At 39.0% G+C, this 18,646-nt stretch overlaps 1 protein-coding gene across 6 annotated transcripts in view; it reads left to right on the top strand.

The window, feature by feature from the left end:
- CFAP99 (cilia and flagella associated protein 99) overlaps positions 1-18,206 on the top strand; it is a 54,783-nt gene extending 36,577 nt beyond the window's left edge. For 5 of the 6 annotated variants that reach the window (XM_064653394.1, XM_064653395.1, XM_064653393.1 and 2 more), the window contains 7 exons: positions 587-675; positions 2,925-3,129; positions 4,861-5,002; positions 6,158-6,309; positions 8,819-9,024; positions 15,456-15,618; positions 16,222-16,546. In XM_064653394.1, the coding sequence (XP_064509464.1) occupies positions 587-675; positions 2,925-3,129; positions 4,861-5,002; positions 6,158-6,309; positions 8,819-9,024; positions 15,456-15,618; positions 16,222-16,389 (1,125 nt within the window). In that variant the 3' untranslated portion in view covers positions 16,390-16,546. Of the gene's footprint in view, positions 1-586; positions 676-2,924; positions 3,130-4,860; positions 5,003-6,157; positions 6,310-8,818; positions 9,025-15,455; positions 15,619-16,221; positions 16,547-17,386 lie in introns of those variants that run through there. The other variant, XR_010430266.1, reaches the window with a different exon arrangement.
- Positions 18,207-18,646: the final 440 nt, after the last annotated feature.

The raw sequence follows: 18,646 nt of genomic DNA, 5'->3' as shown, positions 1-18,646 counted from the left end.
AAGAACTACAAAGCAGCCACAGGGTCTAGTCCAAGTTACACCATGAGGCCTGAAAGTCACTGAGACCTGTACTTTACTTCTTCTATCTAGAAAATGGATATGGCAATGGGTGATGCCAGTTGTCTTGGAAATACAAGTTATAATTGTGATTATTTATGAATTGCCTCTGAGACCTTCCTATGAAAGATGCTGCTTATGTTTTACTTGAATGGTTTTGGTTAACTGACTGTCTTTCAGAGAAGCAGTTTATTGTCTTTGTCCAAAACAGATGGAATCCCTTCGCACTGTGTATGTGAGCACTGGAAGATATGAAGGGAAGTGAAGACATTCTATGGGATTTGACATGGTCCAGGAGTGATTACAAATTTATAATCCACTTGGGGGACTTTGCTGATTTCTTAAGCAGCTTGAGTGGTTTATGAACAGCATGCAATTTCATTGTGAATGTCAGATTAATGCTAGATGAATGCTTTAAGCAAAATTTATGCTGTCTTGGGTCAATTTATTTAACCCACTGAAATGTTTTTATACTCTGTTTTATGGTTTACATTACTAACAACAGTATATGCATTCCCTTTCCTGACAGATTGACAATATACCCATTAAATTAAACACTGCAGCTATTTTGAGGGAGGGTGCCCTCTATCAGAGGAAAATGGAAGACGAGCTCAAGAGGTATGACCACTCTCCTTCAAGAACGACTTTTCACATCTCTGGATGTGGGATAATTAACCACATTCAAAATAATTAAGTAAATTACAGGTAAACTAAACTAATGAATCTGTTGTAAGCATTAGGAAGCTACTCTATGAAGATGGTTGACAAATAAAGAGAGAACTGGGTTGAAAAAAAAGTCTACATTAAAGTAATTGTTTTTCTGTAGATGCTGTACAGTGTGACTGTGTTCTGATTCAGCACTCTGGTTAGAGTCCACTTGCAAAGTCCAACAGGGATCACTTTTATGTTTATTCTGATTCTCTAGAATAAATAATGACCCAAATACACATCTATTGCTGTGTCCATCATAAAGGTGCATCTGTAATAAGCCAAATAATTTCATATATCTCCATTTTCTTCAATGATTGTGGTCAACTACATGCCAAGTTTGATACTTGAACTTGTTCATATGTATGTAAAAATACCGGTCCATTGCTATCACAGTAAGATATGGTGGGCAAAGAATGTGCTGCTCCTTTAGGCAAGATAAGCCAGGAGCTGAGGGTGACAGCAAGACATTGTAGGGACAGTGTCCTCACTGACAGCAGCTCAGTTCCATATTACCCTTGCAAGGCAGTGGAGCAGGTCCAGTGACAGCCAGCAGGGTCAGCTGAGGGCCCAGGGATTGCAGGATGAGTCCAAAGTGATGAGTCAGGACCGAGGTCCAGCCAGGAAGCCAAGTCAACAAGGCAGAGTCAACAAGGTCCTAGGCTGGGTGCAGGCATACCTGCAGCATAGCTTAGGCAAGGCTTTTAACACTGGCTTAAATTTGTCTCCCGGGATGAAACTCTCCACACACACCAGGACTTTTCACAGCTCTCCCTCACACAGTTCTTTTCACTCAGCCCAGTCCCGTGTTACACGGTCACACTGCAACAGAGCTGTCTTTGAACACAAGCACTAAATCCTGGGCAGTGGTGGTGGGGTGGGAATAAGAGGTTGCAGGTCCTTTTGGTGCACTTAGGGCTCTAAGGAATCCTGACATAAGGATTCCTCTGACATAAGGAATCATTATTCAGCAGGATAGGTTTTCACAGGATGTTTACTAGGGAGAGGGTGACTCCTGGATGGCCACTACAGATTGTATTCTGTAACTACAATTACAGAACATTTTCACTAAAAATTTTAAGAAAGATTAAACCTCTATCATGTCATCTTGATTTAGTATTACTTCTAAACCACCTGACTTACCAGGTTAAGTACTAAATATTGTTAGCATTTTAAGTCCTGGAATGACTGTGTAAGGTTGGACTTGGTCTTTCAACCTTTCAGGTTTTAGTAGAAGCATCAGGATTCCAGCAGTAAGATACTATACATCACTCAGGTTCTGTTATCAGCTATGTATGTACATTGAGGCTCTTTTGTATTAGATATGATACTGTTCACTCTAGATGGCAGAATTTGTTCTACTCAGCAAAGAATAGATTTTCCCTGTAACTATTTTACATTAATAAGTTTAATCTTCAGCTGCATTTAACACACAACAGATATATATAGATATGTATATATACACACACATATATATGCATTGGGGACCAGCAGTTAAGATGCAATTCACTGCATGTTTGTGTCTCTGCCCTAGTTATTGGCTCATTCCCTCCTCTGCTGCAGGACTTTGATGGGCCTGCCCCAGGGCTTTGCTATGCTTTTCTCTCTCAGCTGAGGACAAAAAATAAGAATGTGACTTTGCTTAATAGCTGAATACTTCTTTGCCTCATTACAGCAATATTATTTAATTGACAGAATGCAAAACAGAAACAGAATTAAGCAGAAGTTTTTAGTTCTCTGTGTTAAAGTTGCCAAGAAGATTGCCAAAGAGAAAAGTTATTTGTTATTTCTACCTGTAAGGAAAGCAATCCTCTGAGAAAATGTTCATACCTTCAGCCTGATTCTCTCTGTTCCTTATGAGAATCCATATGTAGCTAAAGTTTGCCCTCTCTTGGGGCTTTCTTTTACTGAAAACTTTCAGGTCTGTGCCCTCATGTACTTTCTTCCAGTCTGGCTTTCTCAGGCATTCCTCATAGTAGAAACACCTCTTAGACTGGAATTAAAATATATCTGCCAAATGGCTTTGCAATGACCAACTTTTTCTCAGCAGAGATCAAACCCTTCCTATCACAAAAAACTACAGGAAATGTTTTATGAACCAAGGAAGGGCTGCAGAGCCAGATCCTTAGAATGGTATGCTCTTCTTTTCTCTCTTGTAGAATTGAAAATTTGGAACAAGGGTTTGGAGACCCATCTGAATTCTTGGAATGGCAAAAACAGATGCGTGGAAAAGATTTGGAAGAACAGCTGGCTGAAATAGAGTGTAGGAGGCTTCAAGGGAAACTGAGTCATGAAGAGGCAGTTCTAGCCCGTCAGAATGTAATTCAAGAAAACAAGAAGAAAGCTGATCTGTTGAGGGAAGAGGTAATGCATACAGAGATGCTCAAATTTTGCTTACTTTCAATCAGTGTAAAACACACCACAGATGAGACCTCCTATAAGGTGTAAAAATTCTATGCAGCATCTTTACTCACTTAAGTCTGCAAATAAAGGAAAAATAGTGCTATAACTTCCAGATGCAGCAGTGCTTGTACATTAAAGTACTTGTACAAGTGATTGATTTGATTGATAACACTTAAGAAGTAAATTGAATAGAAGCAGAAGGTTAAAGCATGCTCCCCTATATTCACATCATTATGGAAATCCCTTTCGAACAGATACTGAGATACAAAGCACCATTTGCAATGAAATCGATAAAATATAGGACTAATTTCTTTATCTTGTTAAAATGAGAGCCACAAATATGAAAGAATTTGTTTTCTTCAACTGTTATAATTCAATTGACTTCATATTATCTGACATGCCTAGATCTCTCTTAAGGGAAAACTCAGGCAGAGAACCCTCTTTGGATCCACCTATATGGAAAACCGAGTATTTTTGCCAAGAAACAGTTTCACACAGTTTTTGATCTGGCAAATCAGTTTCCCAAAAACATTGCTAGATCTTTTCATTGTTTTCCCAAATTTGCCTTACATTTTCTATAAACTAAACAGGTGATCAATAATCAACACATACTATAGATTTTAAAAACTTTTCATAGCCACTGTCACAGGCTTTTCTATTAGTCCAGTATGTTGCTATGCCCTGTAGGCCAGTAATTGTTTCTTGACCATCTCTCACAGATGTCTCTCTTCAGTGTCTCAGCAACGTAAGATGGGACAGCAAATGTACAAAATTTTGATAAAGACCCTGCTGCAAAAGGGAAACTTGCTTAATGAACTCCTTTTCTGCCCTGTAAAATCTTTCAATCTTTTTTTGGCATTGAGTCTTCATGTTTGTTTAGACAGACTGTAGCAAGGATTTACAGTGAACCCTACTATGTACAACTGATCATAGTGTGACACTCGCACTCATTCCAAAATTATTGCAATTGTTATGTTCAACGTAATTTCAGAGCATATGTGTTCTATTTGTTAACAGAAATGCCTCAATATGAATAGATCTGGGGATGTGCAAATAAGACTTGCTCTAAGCTGGCCAATTCCAGGTAGCTCCCTTTGCCTGTCAACAGATGCCAGCAGGGTATTTCATCCACATGCAGATCTCCAGACACACTGGGCACCAAGAGCTGTTGTTGCTGACCTTCCTCCTCCCTTTAAAACTCTGGTATTACATCTAAACCAGAAAGAACAGGAAGGAATCTAATCTGGGAAAATCCATTTTCCTGCTTCTTGTTCCTTTCCTCTGATAAAGAAAGGAACATGGTAGCCACAAGTGGGCTGTGTTACAGAGCTACGGCTTAGGCCCAAGAAGATCCTGTTATGTAGGCACATAAACAGCTATATATTAGATTACCACACCTCTTGCTATCTCACAACCAGATCTAGAAATGGCTCTTTTTGTCTGCTTTTAGAAACATGTAGGAGGGAATCATGGAAAATAGCAGCACAAATGTCAGGGAGGGCAGTTGTGAGTAAATAAAACAAAGAAGGGAACTTAAATCTGTCTCTTTCTTGTCCCCAGCCAATGTCCTTTGCTACTTTGGTGGATGATGTCATAGTTTGAATCCAATTGTCCTTGCCCTGTTTCAATGATTTGAGGCACTCGGGTCACCAGCCATCAGGAGTTGTGTTCACCTCTTTGTTTGCAATTTAGAAAGCAGAGCTGATGCACCAGCAGGCAGAGAAACGTCTACAGGAACAGAAAGAAATGAAAGAGCTGGCGGAGCAGGTCATGGAAGGACACAAGAATGTAAAGCAAGTAAAAACAAAGCTGCAGGAATACAAACAGCAGATAGGTATTTATATATTGCCAGAAAAATGAGAGATGGTGCTAAATGTCCCCAAATTACTTCATCTTTCTTTTAGTGGGCCAATTACAATTTTTACAGAGGGGAAAGTAAAACTGAGGGAAAGATCCAGGCTGTACATTCCCATGAATGTATGAATATGAATTCCAGGAATAAGCTGGATAGATCAGAAATTCTAAGCTACTGATCATGGGACTTAGTCTTTGTTTAAATGGGAGAAATAAAGCACTAATGTTCTGCAACCAGATTTCCTTCCATCTAAAAGTAACTCGTGAATGACTCTACTTTTTGTCAAGTCATGAAGCTCAGATTCTTGTGATTCATATCATTTTTGCCTGGCAACTGCTGTGAAAGAATCATGGCTCAAGATTATTGTCTTCTCCAGAGAAGGCCATCCAGAGAAGAAGACTGTACCTATTTAAAGAAAAGCCATCTTCTAGAAGGACAGTATCACAAGGGAGAAGGATGTAACACCTCCAAGATAGACCAGTGGTTGTGATTAAGGGAAATAATGTTACTCATCCTCCATTATCCTTAAAGAAAATTCTTCAGTTAATGCATTAGCTAATAAAGCCCAGGCTGTTTCACTGACGTGGTTGTACATATTTCAATGCAATGCCATGTTTAACATCTACTGTATGAACAGACTGCCCCTAGTTGGGCATATCTTGGTGAGGAGAATTTTCTCTGCTTGTGTATCTCCACACTTATATCCGTAAGGGTTGAGGCAGACAGTGTTAGCCACTCCAAAATGGACTAGCAGAGCCCACCAGCCTTTGCAATTCAGTGATTTCTAGGATATACATAGCCTGAAAAACTATGAATATTTTCTATTGTATAATATCCTTTGATTAAATAATGAAATAGTATGCACAGATGAGAACAGAAACTACAAAGCAGTAATTCAAAGTGCCTGTGTATGTATACAGTCCATTTATGAGCTGAATAGAAGGATAGATAGTGGAGGTGGGAAGTACTCATTTGTTTCTCTAATGATTCCTCCCACCAATGCCAGACTGTTCCCTCAAGTACCTTCAGATCAGTATTATTATCATTATTCACAAATGCATATAAATTTTCCTCCAGATGGACTACTTGTTAAAATAGGAAACCAGCTAACAGAGATTAATTCTTATCTTTCAGCTCAGCAAGTTTCTGAAGAAAGTGGAGAACTTCTTCGGCAAGCTTTAAAAGAAGAGGAGGAGAAGGCTAAGAAAAGATATGAACTAATTCAACAAATACGAGCTCTTGAGTCTATACCTGGCATCAGACATAAGTTTGTTGACTTAACAGAGGTAAACTCAAAAAGCAGAACTACTGTTTTTACATAAATGTGTCCTGTATATGTTTCACACATTAAGAGGAATCGTGTATTGCATGCAGATATATCACAGTCTGGGTGCATTAAGTACAAAGTGACCCCATAACACAAAGGTTAGATTTGAAATGGAACTTTCCCAAAGTTATAAACCAAAAAATTTTATCAAGAGCAATATTCTGATGGTAAGTGAAAACTTAGTTCCCTTGAACCTTCTTTGAATTTTGCCCATAGAATCTGGGTTTCCCTATATCTTACAAAAAGAAACTAGCAAGTGATTACAAGATGTTCTACCCATATTAACAGATTCAAAGATTTGTCAGTCCTGGATAAGAACTGAATGAACACAAACACTGGACTGAGGTATAGCTGTTCATATTGCAGTGGTGATAGCCATGGTAATTAGCAAAATAAATTTCCTTTGCTTTTAAAACTGTCAACATTTAGGTATATGAAAGAGATGGTCAAGAGAACCGAAAACCTTCTGAGCTGTTACGTATGTACTGTGCAAATGACTTGTGTGAATGTGTTTAAGTCTACAGGAACTGTATCCTAAACTTCTGTTGATGCACAACAACTGATATGCCTGAGATTGGGCTTTGTAATGCCCAGACTTAGGCAACATCCAGAAATCTGTTAACTTACCACTAAATCAGAACTAGATTAGCTGAAAATACTTTTCCATTTTTCTTATCTACACTGAAAGAAGAATAACACTTTCAGAGACAGTGACTCCACCACCTCCCTAGGCAACTTATTCCAATGCCTAACCACTCTTTCAGTGAAAAAAGTTTTTCTAATATCTAATCTGAACCTCCTCTGACACAACTTAAAGCCATTTCTTCTCATCCTTTCACTTGAGACATGGCAGAAGAAGCCAACCCTCACCTCACTACAACCTCTTGTCAGGAAGTTGTAGATGACAATAAGGTCCCCCCTGACCCTCCTTTTCTCCAGGCTGAGCCCCGCCAGCTCTCTCAGTCGCTCTTCATCAGACTTGTGCTCCAGACCCTTCCCCAGCTCTGCTGCCCTTCTCTGGACTCACTCCAGCACCTCAATGTCCTCTTTGAAATGAGAGGCCCAGAACTGGACACAGTACTTGAGGTGTGGCCTCACCAGTGCCCAGCACGGGGGACAATCGCTGCCCTGGTCCTGCTGGCCACACTATTCCTGAAACAGGCCAGGATGCCATTGGCCTTCTTGGCCACCTGGGCACACACACTCATGTTCACCCACTGTTGGACCCCAGGTCCTTTTCCTCCAGGCAGCTTTCCAGCCACTTCCCCCCAGCCTGCAGCACTGCAGGGGGTTGTTGTGACCGAAACAAGGCTTTGCCTTGTTGAACCTCAGACCACTGATCCAGCTGATCTAGATTCCTCTGCAGAGCCTTCCTGCCCCCCAGCAGATCAACACTCCCACCCCACTTGGTATCAGGAAGGATACTGAGATGCTGGAGCAGGTCAGAGAAGAGCAACAAGGCTGGTGAAGGGACTCGAGTACAAGTCCTATGAGGAGAGGCTGAGGGAGCTGGGGTTGTTGAGCCTGGAGAGGAGGAGGCTCAGGGGAGACCTCATCACTCTCTACAACTCCCTGACAGGAGGTTGGAGCCAGGTGGGGGTTGGTCTCTTCTCCCAGGCAACTATCAGCAATACAAGAGGGCAGGGTCTTAAGCTGCGCCAGGGGAGGTTTAGGTTGGATATTAGGAAGAAATTCTTTACAGAAAGGGTAATCAAGCATTGGAATGGGCTGCCCAGGGAAGTGGTGGATTCTCCATCCCTGGAGGTTTTTAAGATGAGACTGGATGTGGCGCTTAGTGCCATGGTCTAGTAACCACAGAGGTAGTGGATCAAGGGTTGGACTTGATGATCTCAGAGGTCCCTTCCAACCCAGCTGATTTTATGATACTATGATTCTATCTGCAAACTGACTGAGGATGCATTTGATCACCTTGTCCAGATCATCAATAAAGATGTTAAACAGGACCAGCCCCAATACTGAGCCCCGAGGAACACCACTCGTGACCAGCCACCAACTGGATTTATTTCCATTCACCACCAATGATAAATGATAAATGACCATTTATCATTTCATTTACCTGTGGTGGTACCTATTTTTTAGTTTAAAGTCTGTTCTAGTTTTACACATTAAAAAAGAAAAGTAGTTTTGCACATTTTTAAAATTTGAATGTGTAATTAAAACTAAAAGTCAAGTAGAATTTTTTTGGAGAGCAAATGTATTTATGATTAATCTTCTGTATATTTCAATGCTTTTTCTTTAAATATTTTATGATCACACATACAAGAGATAAGCTCTACATTTTAAAAACAGCTTTTAAATACCAGTAACTTTAGGGCCATCCCTATATTTCTGGACGTCAGAATATATTCAGCATGCATTGGAACACAATCAAAATGTTCTGGTTTTACTCATTTACTCTCCCCTTGGTATTTACAGTGTTATTTAAACGTATATTTCGTGTTCTATAGACTGGTGGCCATGGTTTATTTTGTGAAATGTCAATAGTGGAACTACATGAACGCCTCGCTCTACTCAAAGAAGCACAGAAGGCAGCAGAGGAAGAGAAGAGAGACCAGATAATTCATGAAAAACAAGCTAAGGAACAACTTATTCTAGAAAAACTGGACCAGATTTCCCAATTCAGAGCAGAACTTGGACGAGCAGCTGCTTTAAAGTCAGTATAAAACAGCATGTGACATTTAAGACATTGCGACTTTGTTAATATTTTGCCAGCCCCTTGAGGAGAAGAACAAGTAGAGAGCAAAATACTGCCCTTTTGTAAATCAGTATGACTTTTGTCAAGGATTACACTGGGGACAGGATTTCCTTTTTGTTCTTGAAAATAATTTGCATCAGATTTAACAAATCTTTTTCATCATTTATGGTTGAAGACACTCCATAGGCTAGTGTTGACAGTATTGCCCCAGGATTCAGAGCCAATAATATAAATTTAGAAAGAAGTTTTGCCTTTCTTCTGTTCCTTTTCAGCTAATCAGAACTAATTTGATGTTATTAGAATCATTCTAGCTTACCACTTAAAGTGGTTTCTTGTTTTCATCTAAACCAATATTAAGGCTGTAGCTTTCTTCCTTGAATATCATCTGTAATGTGAAAAGCCAGGCCTTATTCTAGAAGTTAAAAATACTTTAGGAAGAATATTTTCTGATAGCAATAATAAGTTATAAATTAAATATGGCACTAGATCAAAGAGGAAATTCTTTGCTTACAGGCTCTCTGATAAAATTCTGCATTTATTATTCATATTTATTATTAATTATTATATTTATTATTCATTGTCATCAAGGATCCATAACTAACATAGATGCCTCACATATGCAGAAGACAGGTCCCTTCCACAAAGGGTTTAAAATCTAAGTTAAAGCTATTTACAAATAAAGCTGAGCCTGTGTAAAAGAATCAAATGTGGCACACATCTTACATCATTTTTACTGCATCTGGAATATTTGCCACTGTTTTCTTGCAAGTTGTCTTTCACCTTTTCCCTTTTGTGGCTTTGAGAGGTTAGTCCTTGTCTTGCTATATGTATTTTGCAAACTTATTTCAGGCTGACATTCTGAAGACATATTTTATCAAGCTACAAATATACGTCTTCAGACATTTCTTAGATTCATGTTTATGGCCAAAGGTGGCTTCTTAGAGTTCAGTTCATGTTATTGATTAATCATCCAGTTCTAAATCCCAATTACAGAAGGCAGTACTGATGTATTCCTTTAACTAGTTTACACTAGTCTCAGCTCTAATTTGTTTTTTTGCTGATAGTTAATCTCCAAAGACTTGGGTTTTAGTATGTTAGTACTTAAGAAGATAGTTTAATGAATTTAATGAATCAATAACTGCGGCTGCAGTGGATTGACTGCACAGATCAGTGACCCTCTTTTCTATGGCATATATCAAGACAAGATTTTAAGACTTAAGAACTTGAAATGGAGTTGGAGCTGGAAATACACCCTCATTGCTAAGCATTCAATATTGTGAAACCCTGTGGGAGCAACTCAAGCCACTGCTTTCCAGTAGAGACACAAACTGGACATTAAGAATTTGTGTACTACGTGAAACCTGTTTCACTATTAACTGCTTAAAGAATCATCTGTCCTGCTAGATGTGCAGTCTGTGAATTTTGTATTGCACTGGGTTCCTTTAAACTTTAAACTCTTTGGCTTAATTCAGACCTAAAACTGTTCTGATCCTGAAATAAGCTATGCTTGAATGAGAAGCTAACTTTGATTCACTTTTTTGTCCTGTCATTTGAAATGTTTTTTAGAACAGAGCAGCATGCCAAAGATAGTAGAATCCAAATGAAGTTAAACACTAAATTTGCAAGCTTCTGGTCAGACTTATGATAAATAATACAGTAATTTTAATGTGCTCTGTTTGCTCTCCAAGTAAAGAAAATATAAAGTTTCATTATAGATGTTGTAAGACATTTTCCTTTCATGGCTCCCAGGCAATCTATGTATGAAACTTGGAAGACTCTCCTATAAAAAGTATATAAAAAATGTTGTTCTTTAGGAGTGTATTTCAAGCATTTTCATCTAGAATCCAAATCTCTGGTGTTATTTCTGTTAATACAGAAATATGGCACACTGGCCATAGCATTTACAAATGTTAGACACTTTGAAGCAGTTTTTATTCCTCTCTATAGAAAATATAGACTTAGTATATTAAACCTTATTTGCAGATCTTGAATTCTGAAATATCGATCAAATCAGTGTGAGAGATTAATTGTTTGGGTTGTTTTCTTGGTACGCTGCACAGGAGATGTAAAAAGCAAATTTTTATGTTTACAGAGTTAATTCATTATAGGGATAGAATAGCAAACCTTACCAATGGTCCTCATAAGTTAGCCCTATGCATCAATATGAAACTAGGTGTTTATATCTTAAATTGCATTATGTTGAAGGCTACTGCTAATCAGCTGAAGTATGGCAGCTAAACTTTGCTAAAAAAAGTGCTTTAATGTCCGCTGGAGTTTAATCAGGTCCCTATCAAACAGGTTCCTTTCAATGTCATTAACAAACAGACAGACATCAACACAAAAGAAGCACATTGAGCAGGCCTATGGTGAGTCATATTAACAAAACAGGAAATGGAACATGACAAATTACTGAGACATTGGCCTTTAACAGACTGCAAGCCGTGACACCCATCACAGCAGTGGCTTTGTGAGCGCTTGCAGAAACTTAACAATGAATGCAGTTCATATGCAGGACATCCCTTTAATTGCTAGAATTTCACACAGTTTGAAAATCAGCACTGGCATATGAAGTGGATGAACATTTGAGTTCTCAGATTTCAAACTTGAGCACCAGCAGATTTCTGTGTGTTTGAAAACATGCTAATTTACTGAGAAAGAGAAAGAGGACAAGCAGAAGGGAGGGTTATGGATGAATGGCTGTGATGGTCCTATCCAAGTAGAACAAACTTCCTAAAGCAGGTGTTCCCTGGAGTGTCCAGGTCTGATTTAGGGGTTCAAAAGCTTTCTGGATGAGGACTGGAGAACGGAGGCCCATCCTTCAAAACTCATAAGGCACTCTAGCAGCACAACCCTGAGATACAGCACAGAACTGAGGGAAGGGGCAAACAGCACATGGAGGGGGAAAAAAATAGTGCTATGCTATGGCTGTATGTGGTTGTTCCTTCAGATCTTCAAAAATATAGCCTAGAATAATGAAAAAAAGCTGAATAATTAACAATATAAGGGACTTTGGTTTGGTACTTCACAATACTCATGATTTCATTGATTTCACAAATTTAAGAAATACTTCATAAAAGAGTCCTGTGTATGTTTGCAGTAAGGAAGTAAGATTTAGTTTCTCATTTCCTACGCTGGTAATGAGTTCTTCACTAGCATTCAAACAGAAGGAGATTTATCAGCAATGATGGATCAGAAATATAAGATGTGAAGAGAGACATTTAAAAAAGCAAAGCCAGGCTCTTCTCAGTGGTGACCATTGAAAGGAAAAGAGGAACATCAGGAAACACTTTTTACTGTGAGGGTGACCAAGCACTGGCACAGGTTGTACAGAGAGGTTGTGGAGTCTCCATCCTTGGAGACATTCAAAAGCCATCTGGACACATTCCTGTGCAACCAGCTCGAGGTGGCTCTGCTTGAGCAGGTTGGACAAGATGACCCCCAGAGGTGCTTTTCAGCCTCAGCCATTCTGTGATTCAGTGAATGAACTTTGATTATACACCCTCATAATCTTTATTTCAAATGAGGAAAACACTGTTATGAATAAAAATCACTTCCTCACCTAAAATTAGGTGCTTAATAAGTTGATTATTTTGGAAAGGAGTCAGATTTTGAGTGCTTAAATCCCTCACATTAATACAAAATAGTAATCAGTCTAATAGTGTAGAGTTCTTAAATTTCAAAATAATTACTGCCTTAAAAGTGAACTGTTAACAGTTAGATACATTCACTTTACTTACTGCAGTAACTAAGAATTATATGGTGCAGGACAGAAAAAGGCAAGGAGGGAAGTACAGGGAGACTGAGAGTATGAGGAAACAAAAAAATGTTTATTGCACTATAAGGCAATCCTGGTTTGGGTTTTTTTTAACAAAATGTGTTTATTGCACAAGACTCCATTTTGCAAGATGAGGTTATAAATACAGTCTCAGCTGCTTAGGTTGATATTCTGGTCCCTAGAATGGTAAAGTCATCATTTTTACTCTATCTCCTACAAGTATTGAGTCAGTTAAGAGCTGTCATACATCTATCTCTTTATACTTTTGATGCAAAGATGGAGATTGAAAATGTAAATGAAGAGCAAAATGTAGTTTCTAGGAGGAATCATCTGTGCAAATCCTCAAATTCTCCATTTTTTAAACACAGAAGATTTTTCATAAATTATCACGTAATTTTATATTGAATCCGGATAGGACTTTTCTAACTATGTACTAGCCCTTTCTGACTGGCTGTTACCATATTTCCTTCGGAAATACGTGATATGAGGTGACAGAGATCATAAGAGGTTTTTCTGTCTTGAGTCGTGAAAGTTCTCAACTGACCATCACAGAAAACCAGAATTTTAAAATTTTGTTTTTCATTCCTTCCCCTCTTGGAGTTTCCATTATGATATGGTGTGGCATCTGAAAATCTATGGGATTGGCAGCTTTTTGGAATAGTGTAGATGACTGGCACATGACTTCCTGTAGAAGAGGACCAAATATTACTCTGGGGATAAGGAACTATTTACAATGTTAATACAGAAGCAGCTGCTGCTGCTTCATGATGTTAAACCTCTTGCTGTATTTCCTTTAATTGTATTTACAAGAATCTGGATTTGCACGTAAGGAAAGGTTTTGTTTTTTATTCCCACTGACAAGATTTAATCATCAAGTATTTACATAAAACCTTACTGTTATGTTCTCCTATATCCTTTGGAATGCAATGCCTTGGTACAGTGCAAGTAGAAATAAACCATGTTCTTAATTAGATTAAGTGATAGTACGTAATTTTCAGATTTACAGAATAGTGTTAAAAATTAATCTCAGTGTAGCAGAGTATATCACAGTATTAAGGAGGATAAGGAAATGTTATCCTAACCAGACAGTATGACACAAGAAGCAGAGAGGTTTGGGAAGTGTCTCAGGAAAGCAACTGGAAATGAGAAGCCAAGCTAAACTGTGTCCCTGATTTAGAGTTCAGTCACATTTTAGAATGTAGCAGAGGTCATATCTCCCCTTCATCCACTCCCTGAGGATTTTGGGCCCTCTAGTCTGGAATGGCTGCTCTGAAGAAAATCTGCTGTCATGGAGAGTTTCCTGTTAGCAAAGATGAAGCTAACAAGGCAGGCAAAAGCCATCTCTCCCAAGATGAAAGAAGTGTTTGGATCCCTGGAGTCTTAATACAGACACTTTTTTAAGGCAAATTGGTGGATTTAGCCTCAGAAGGAACTTCTTCCTTCTTCCCCATCTGCCAGCTTCTTGAAGAGAGTGTGTCTTATACTGAAAACACTTGATGTAAGACCCAAGATATAAGGGTAGAGTTCAGTTGTAAAACATTTATTTCCAAGAGGCATCTTGTCTTTGAAACTAGTCCTGCCACTGGCAGAATGACAGTTACAGAATCAGCTGGACAATGCCCCGGTGCACTCTGCTCTGGGTCATTTGGAGTCTTTATCTGCTTTCCAATAAAAGCAATTGTAATGTTGCACCACTGCACTATATAAAAAGATCTTTTATAAACTATCCCCACCAGCTGCATCAGATCTAACCTGATTATATGTTATATAATTTTGTGCATTCTTTGGAAGATCTGACATTTCCTTTAGCTCTCAATTTGGCCAGAGAATCACAGCTGATCATGATAGAATATTAACTCTGCAATTTGATCATACTAAGCCAAATTCCAGTGCAATGTTGAATAAATGAGAAAGTTGGGTGTTGAGTCACTACGTAACATGGTGCAACCTGCATGAAGAAGTTGTGACTAAATTGTGCCAGTTGTGTGAAAGTAAGCAAAACCAGATCAAATGTAAATTCCAGAGGACAGAAAAGTGACTACAATAGAAGGGGAGGAAAAAGGAAGACTGTCAAAAAACCTCTCTCTTATGCCTTACTTTTATGCTGCACATGCTGCTATCAATTTATGCTCACCTAGAGCAACTAACCTTAATTAATCATCACCATCCCAGAGATTCTGTGTCTGGGCATTGGGATTACACAGAAAAGAATATCTTTCATTTGCCAAGGAATACAGCGATCAGGATGAATACTAATGACCATATAAGGAAAACTCCATAGCTTTCACAAGCAAAGTGCTGCAGTATTATCTCAGGTTCTGCACGTTTTTTTCTGAAGAATATCATGTCAAGCTTGAAGTACTTCAGATATTGTCATCATGGCATCCTGTGGGAAAAAATTATTCTATATGGTTTAGTAATGCTATGGTGTAAACAACGAGAGGCAAGTTGCAAATACCACATGCAGGTTATATGATTTACATCTGTTTTGAGTCTAGCTGGTTCCCAGAAGCAAGAGCAAATTCATTATTATCAAGGTAATATATGCTCAGATGGATTTATTCTGTGGGATGATATTATTTTGCCTTCTCATTGCTTCTTTTTGATTTTGCAGGCAAGAAGAAAAGAAAAGAAAGTCCCAGTCTGGTGAAAGGCCCATGAAAGATGAACGCATTTTAAACCTGCAGAGGAAGATTGTAGAAAAAAAAATGGAGCGTAAAAAGCAAGCAGGACTCTTAAAGATTATCCCCCAGAAAACCAGCATCATGCCAAGCAAGGTCTGGTTATTACATAAGGAGAAAGGCTCTGCAATAGACCTGCTGTTCACAGACCTTTGCTCAACTGCCAGCACTGGCAAGGGGGGCAGAGGCAGATGGTGCCATGCATGACTGGCAATAGCAACACCCTGCTTCCTGCACAGGAACAGTTTCTCCAGCCACGGCCTTGACCTCACCTTCTTGTCACACATTCTGCCACCACGGAGCAGGGCTCACCCATACTACACCTGCCTTCCCACTCTTATTATCCCATCAAGACAGCCTCTTACCCTCTCTCTAACTCTCGTCTTTCCCAGCTTCCCATCACACACCTCATCCCAAACTGGGATTACCCCCTCTCTCACCCGAGGTATATTACAGTTCATCATTCCCATGGTTTTGTGGAGTGTTGCAGCTGTGTTTAAGTCATCTTAAACTGGGCAAGCCGCTCAGGTTCCCTTTCTGTTCATCACACACCTACTTTGATGTTGACAAGTTTCCCAATCATGTTAGAAAACAAACCGGGTTGTCAGCCAGCAGGATCAAATAGAAATTCAGTGTATCCTCTGAAGAGGAGACCACTGTATCACCCACAGTCTGATCATCTGTGTGTCTTTCCTGCAGGATTCTTCAGAAGGGAACCATTGGAGAGAACTGGAAGAGATTCAGGAAAGACAGTTCAAACTCCTTCAACATGGCTTCATGGCCAGAGAAGCAGCTCAGAAAAGGGCTGCCTGTGTGGCTGCAAGAATTGGAACCACAACCTATATATTGCGCTCTGATATACAGTAAAATACACTTGGAACCAATTCAGGCCTGCTGGAAATCTCCCAACGTACCTATGTACTACAAGGTTGAGTTTTATTCTTTATTTCACCTTTACAGTGTGATTAGAAAAACATAGGTCTTACAAGCACAATAGAATAAAAATGGGTGTGTTTCTTTATAATTTTATTATTTTATATTATTTTATAATGATATAATGAATAATTACAATATAATGATTTTTTTCTGGTATAATCAAAAGCTTTAAGAAACTGAAACCTTATCATCAGAGATCCTACAGCAGAATGGCAAATATCTGGGTAAGAATGTTGAGACCTGTATTTCTGGTATTGTAAAGTATGCCATGGTTTGCTACACTCATCTTCCAAAAGGATAAAAATGAGGGCAAAACCCAAGGAACATTTGTTTACAAATGCATCTTTTCAGAAGGCATAGTCAGCCCAAGGTTCTAACACGTCTTCTTACATGACAGTAACTGCGCGTAAGAGGATCACCAGTTTCAACACTGGTTTTAGAGGATGAGGGAAAATCTGTTTAGAAGGTTTAGGTGATGTGATAGCCTCCAGGAGCCAGTGTCTAGATTCAGTGACCCAGGCAGACCATCTCTCTATTTGCAGATGTAAATCTCTTCAGTATTTAAACAGTGGAAGGAGAACATAACATTGTTTGATCTCTTTAGGGAGCTGCTTCCAGAAAAAGTCAAAATTCTGTTACTCACTTAGAAGATAATTTGCCCTCTATGACAATTGCTATACTGTGTAAAACAGCCTTTAAATCACAAGACTTATCCAGGCACAAAGCCAAGGAGGATATAAATCGGAATTAAAATCTACACAGCAGTAAGGCTATGTAATGTATTTCCATTTTAACTCAATGCCAGTTACTAAGTGTTTAATTATGGCTATTGCAAATATTTAAATTGACGGAGACTGTCACTGACATTAGAGTCAGGCAGCTGCTTCTAGTGCTCTCACAACATTGCATTTCTCACTTTTTATTGCAGGAAGTCTAATGGAATTCTTTTGTTGCCATCTAGCTGTGAAGATCATTTCCACAACCCTCAAGTTGATAAAATGTGTTGTATTTTTCACTCGAAGTAAATGCTATAGTAGTCCACAGAAGCAATGCAAGTAGGGCTCATGCTCCATAACAAGAGTTAAGGAACACAGCTGAGTGAAAAGAAGGAATCATAGAAACAAAACTACAGAGAAAAGGGAACTATGACATCATGTCAAGTAAGGGATTGTAATATCTTTAAATGACAAACCCTTGGTGGCAGGGAGTTTGTCTTCCCTTGTGGTTGTTCAGCATTCTTTTGCACTGTATTCCAGAGCAACAAAGCTAAGTGGTGACTCTAACACCTTGATTTTCCAGAAGCCAGCAATTAACAGCTGACAGTCACAGTCTAGGATGTTGCATAGCCAAATAGTTCTTCTTAAACATTTTCAAGAGAATTTAAAAATGCAAGAAAAAAGCATCATTAAGCAGATAGGGAAGTCATGTGGAAATTTCAAACCCCCATCATACTGCAAGCTTCTTCCCCTGTCATTTTGGACCAAGTTTTCAAAACTTTTACTGAATTGCAATCAAGCTGATTCATAACTATTTCCTTCTCCATATTTTCCCTGCTCTCAAATGAAAGGACTGAGGAATAAAGGAATCTCAATAATCCAGCTGTGGAATTTTTACCTTCAGAAGTCACAAATAGCCCTATTGCTACTTTAGGATCTGGTGCATAAAGTCATCTTCAGATTCAATGTTTTGAGGAATATAAAAGAATGTATTTTGAAGAAAATAACAATACATTCCTATTTTTATATCTATATATTCATCATTTTTATATCAATGTAGGCTATTGATTTTTTCAGTGAAGGCAGGCCTTGCAACAGAATACACAGAACAACATAAAAAACACCACCTTCCTCCTGACAAAAGCATATAAATTGATGCTGGACACAGCAGATCCTATTCAGGATCTGGCCCTGCCTTCTAGAGCACTTTCTCTAGTATTCCTGTTCTAGCAGTGTGGGGTACACCAAAACCTGAGGTGACCCAGTGCAGAGCCATCAAAGGCCTGGTGGGACTTGTTAGTGTTGTATTACAAAAGCAGCTGTAATGCCCTTGGAGCCAGGTGAGCTTTGGAGCCACACAGCTTTACTCAGACTGCTGCCTGGTGTCTGTGGCAGGGACCAGCCAGCACCTGGTTCTTCCACTCACAGATAATTGAGCAAGCAATGCCTCTACCCTTGCTTCATGGAAACAC

This window comes from Pseudopipra pipra, chromosome 4 (genome assembly GCF_036250125.1).
Source record: "Pseudopipra pipra isolate bDixPip1 chromosome 4, bDixPip1.hap1, whole genome shotgun sequence".
In the NCBI taxonomy this organism is placed as follows: Eukaryota; Metazoa; Chordata; class Aves; order Passeriformes; family Pipridae; genus Pseudopipra; species Pseudopipra pipra.
The sequence above is the reverse complement of the archived record's forward strand: the minus strand, read 5'-3'. Positions and strand labels throughout refer to the sequence as shown.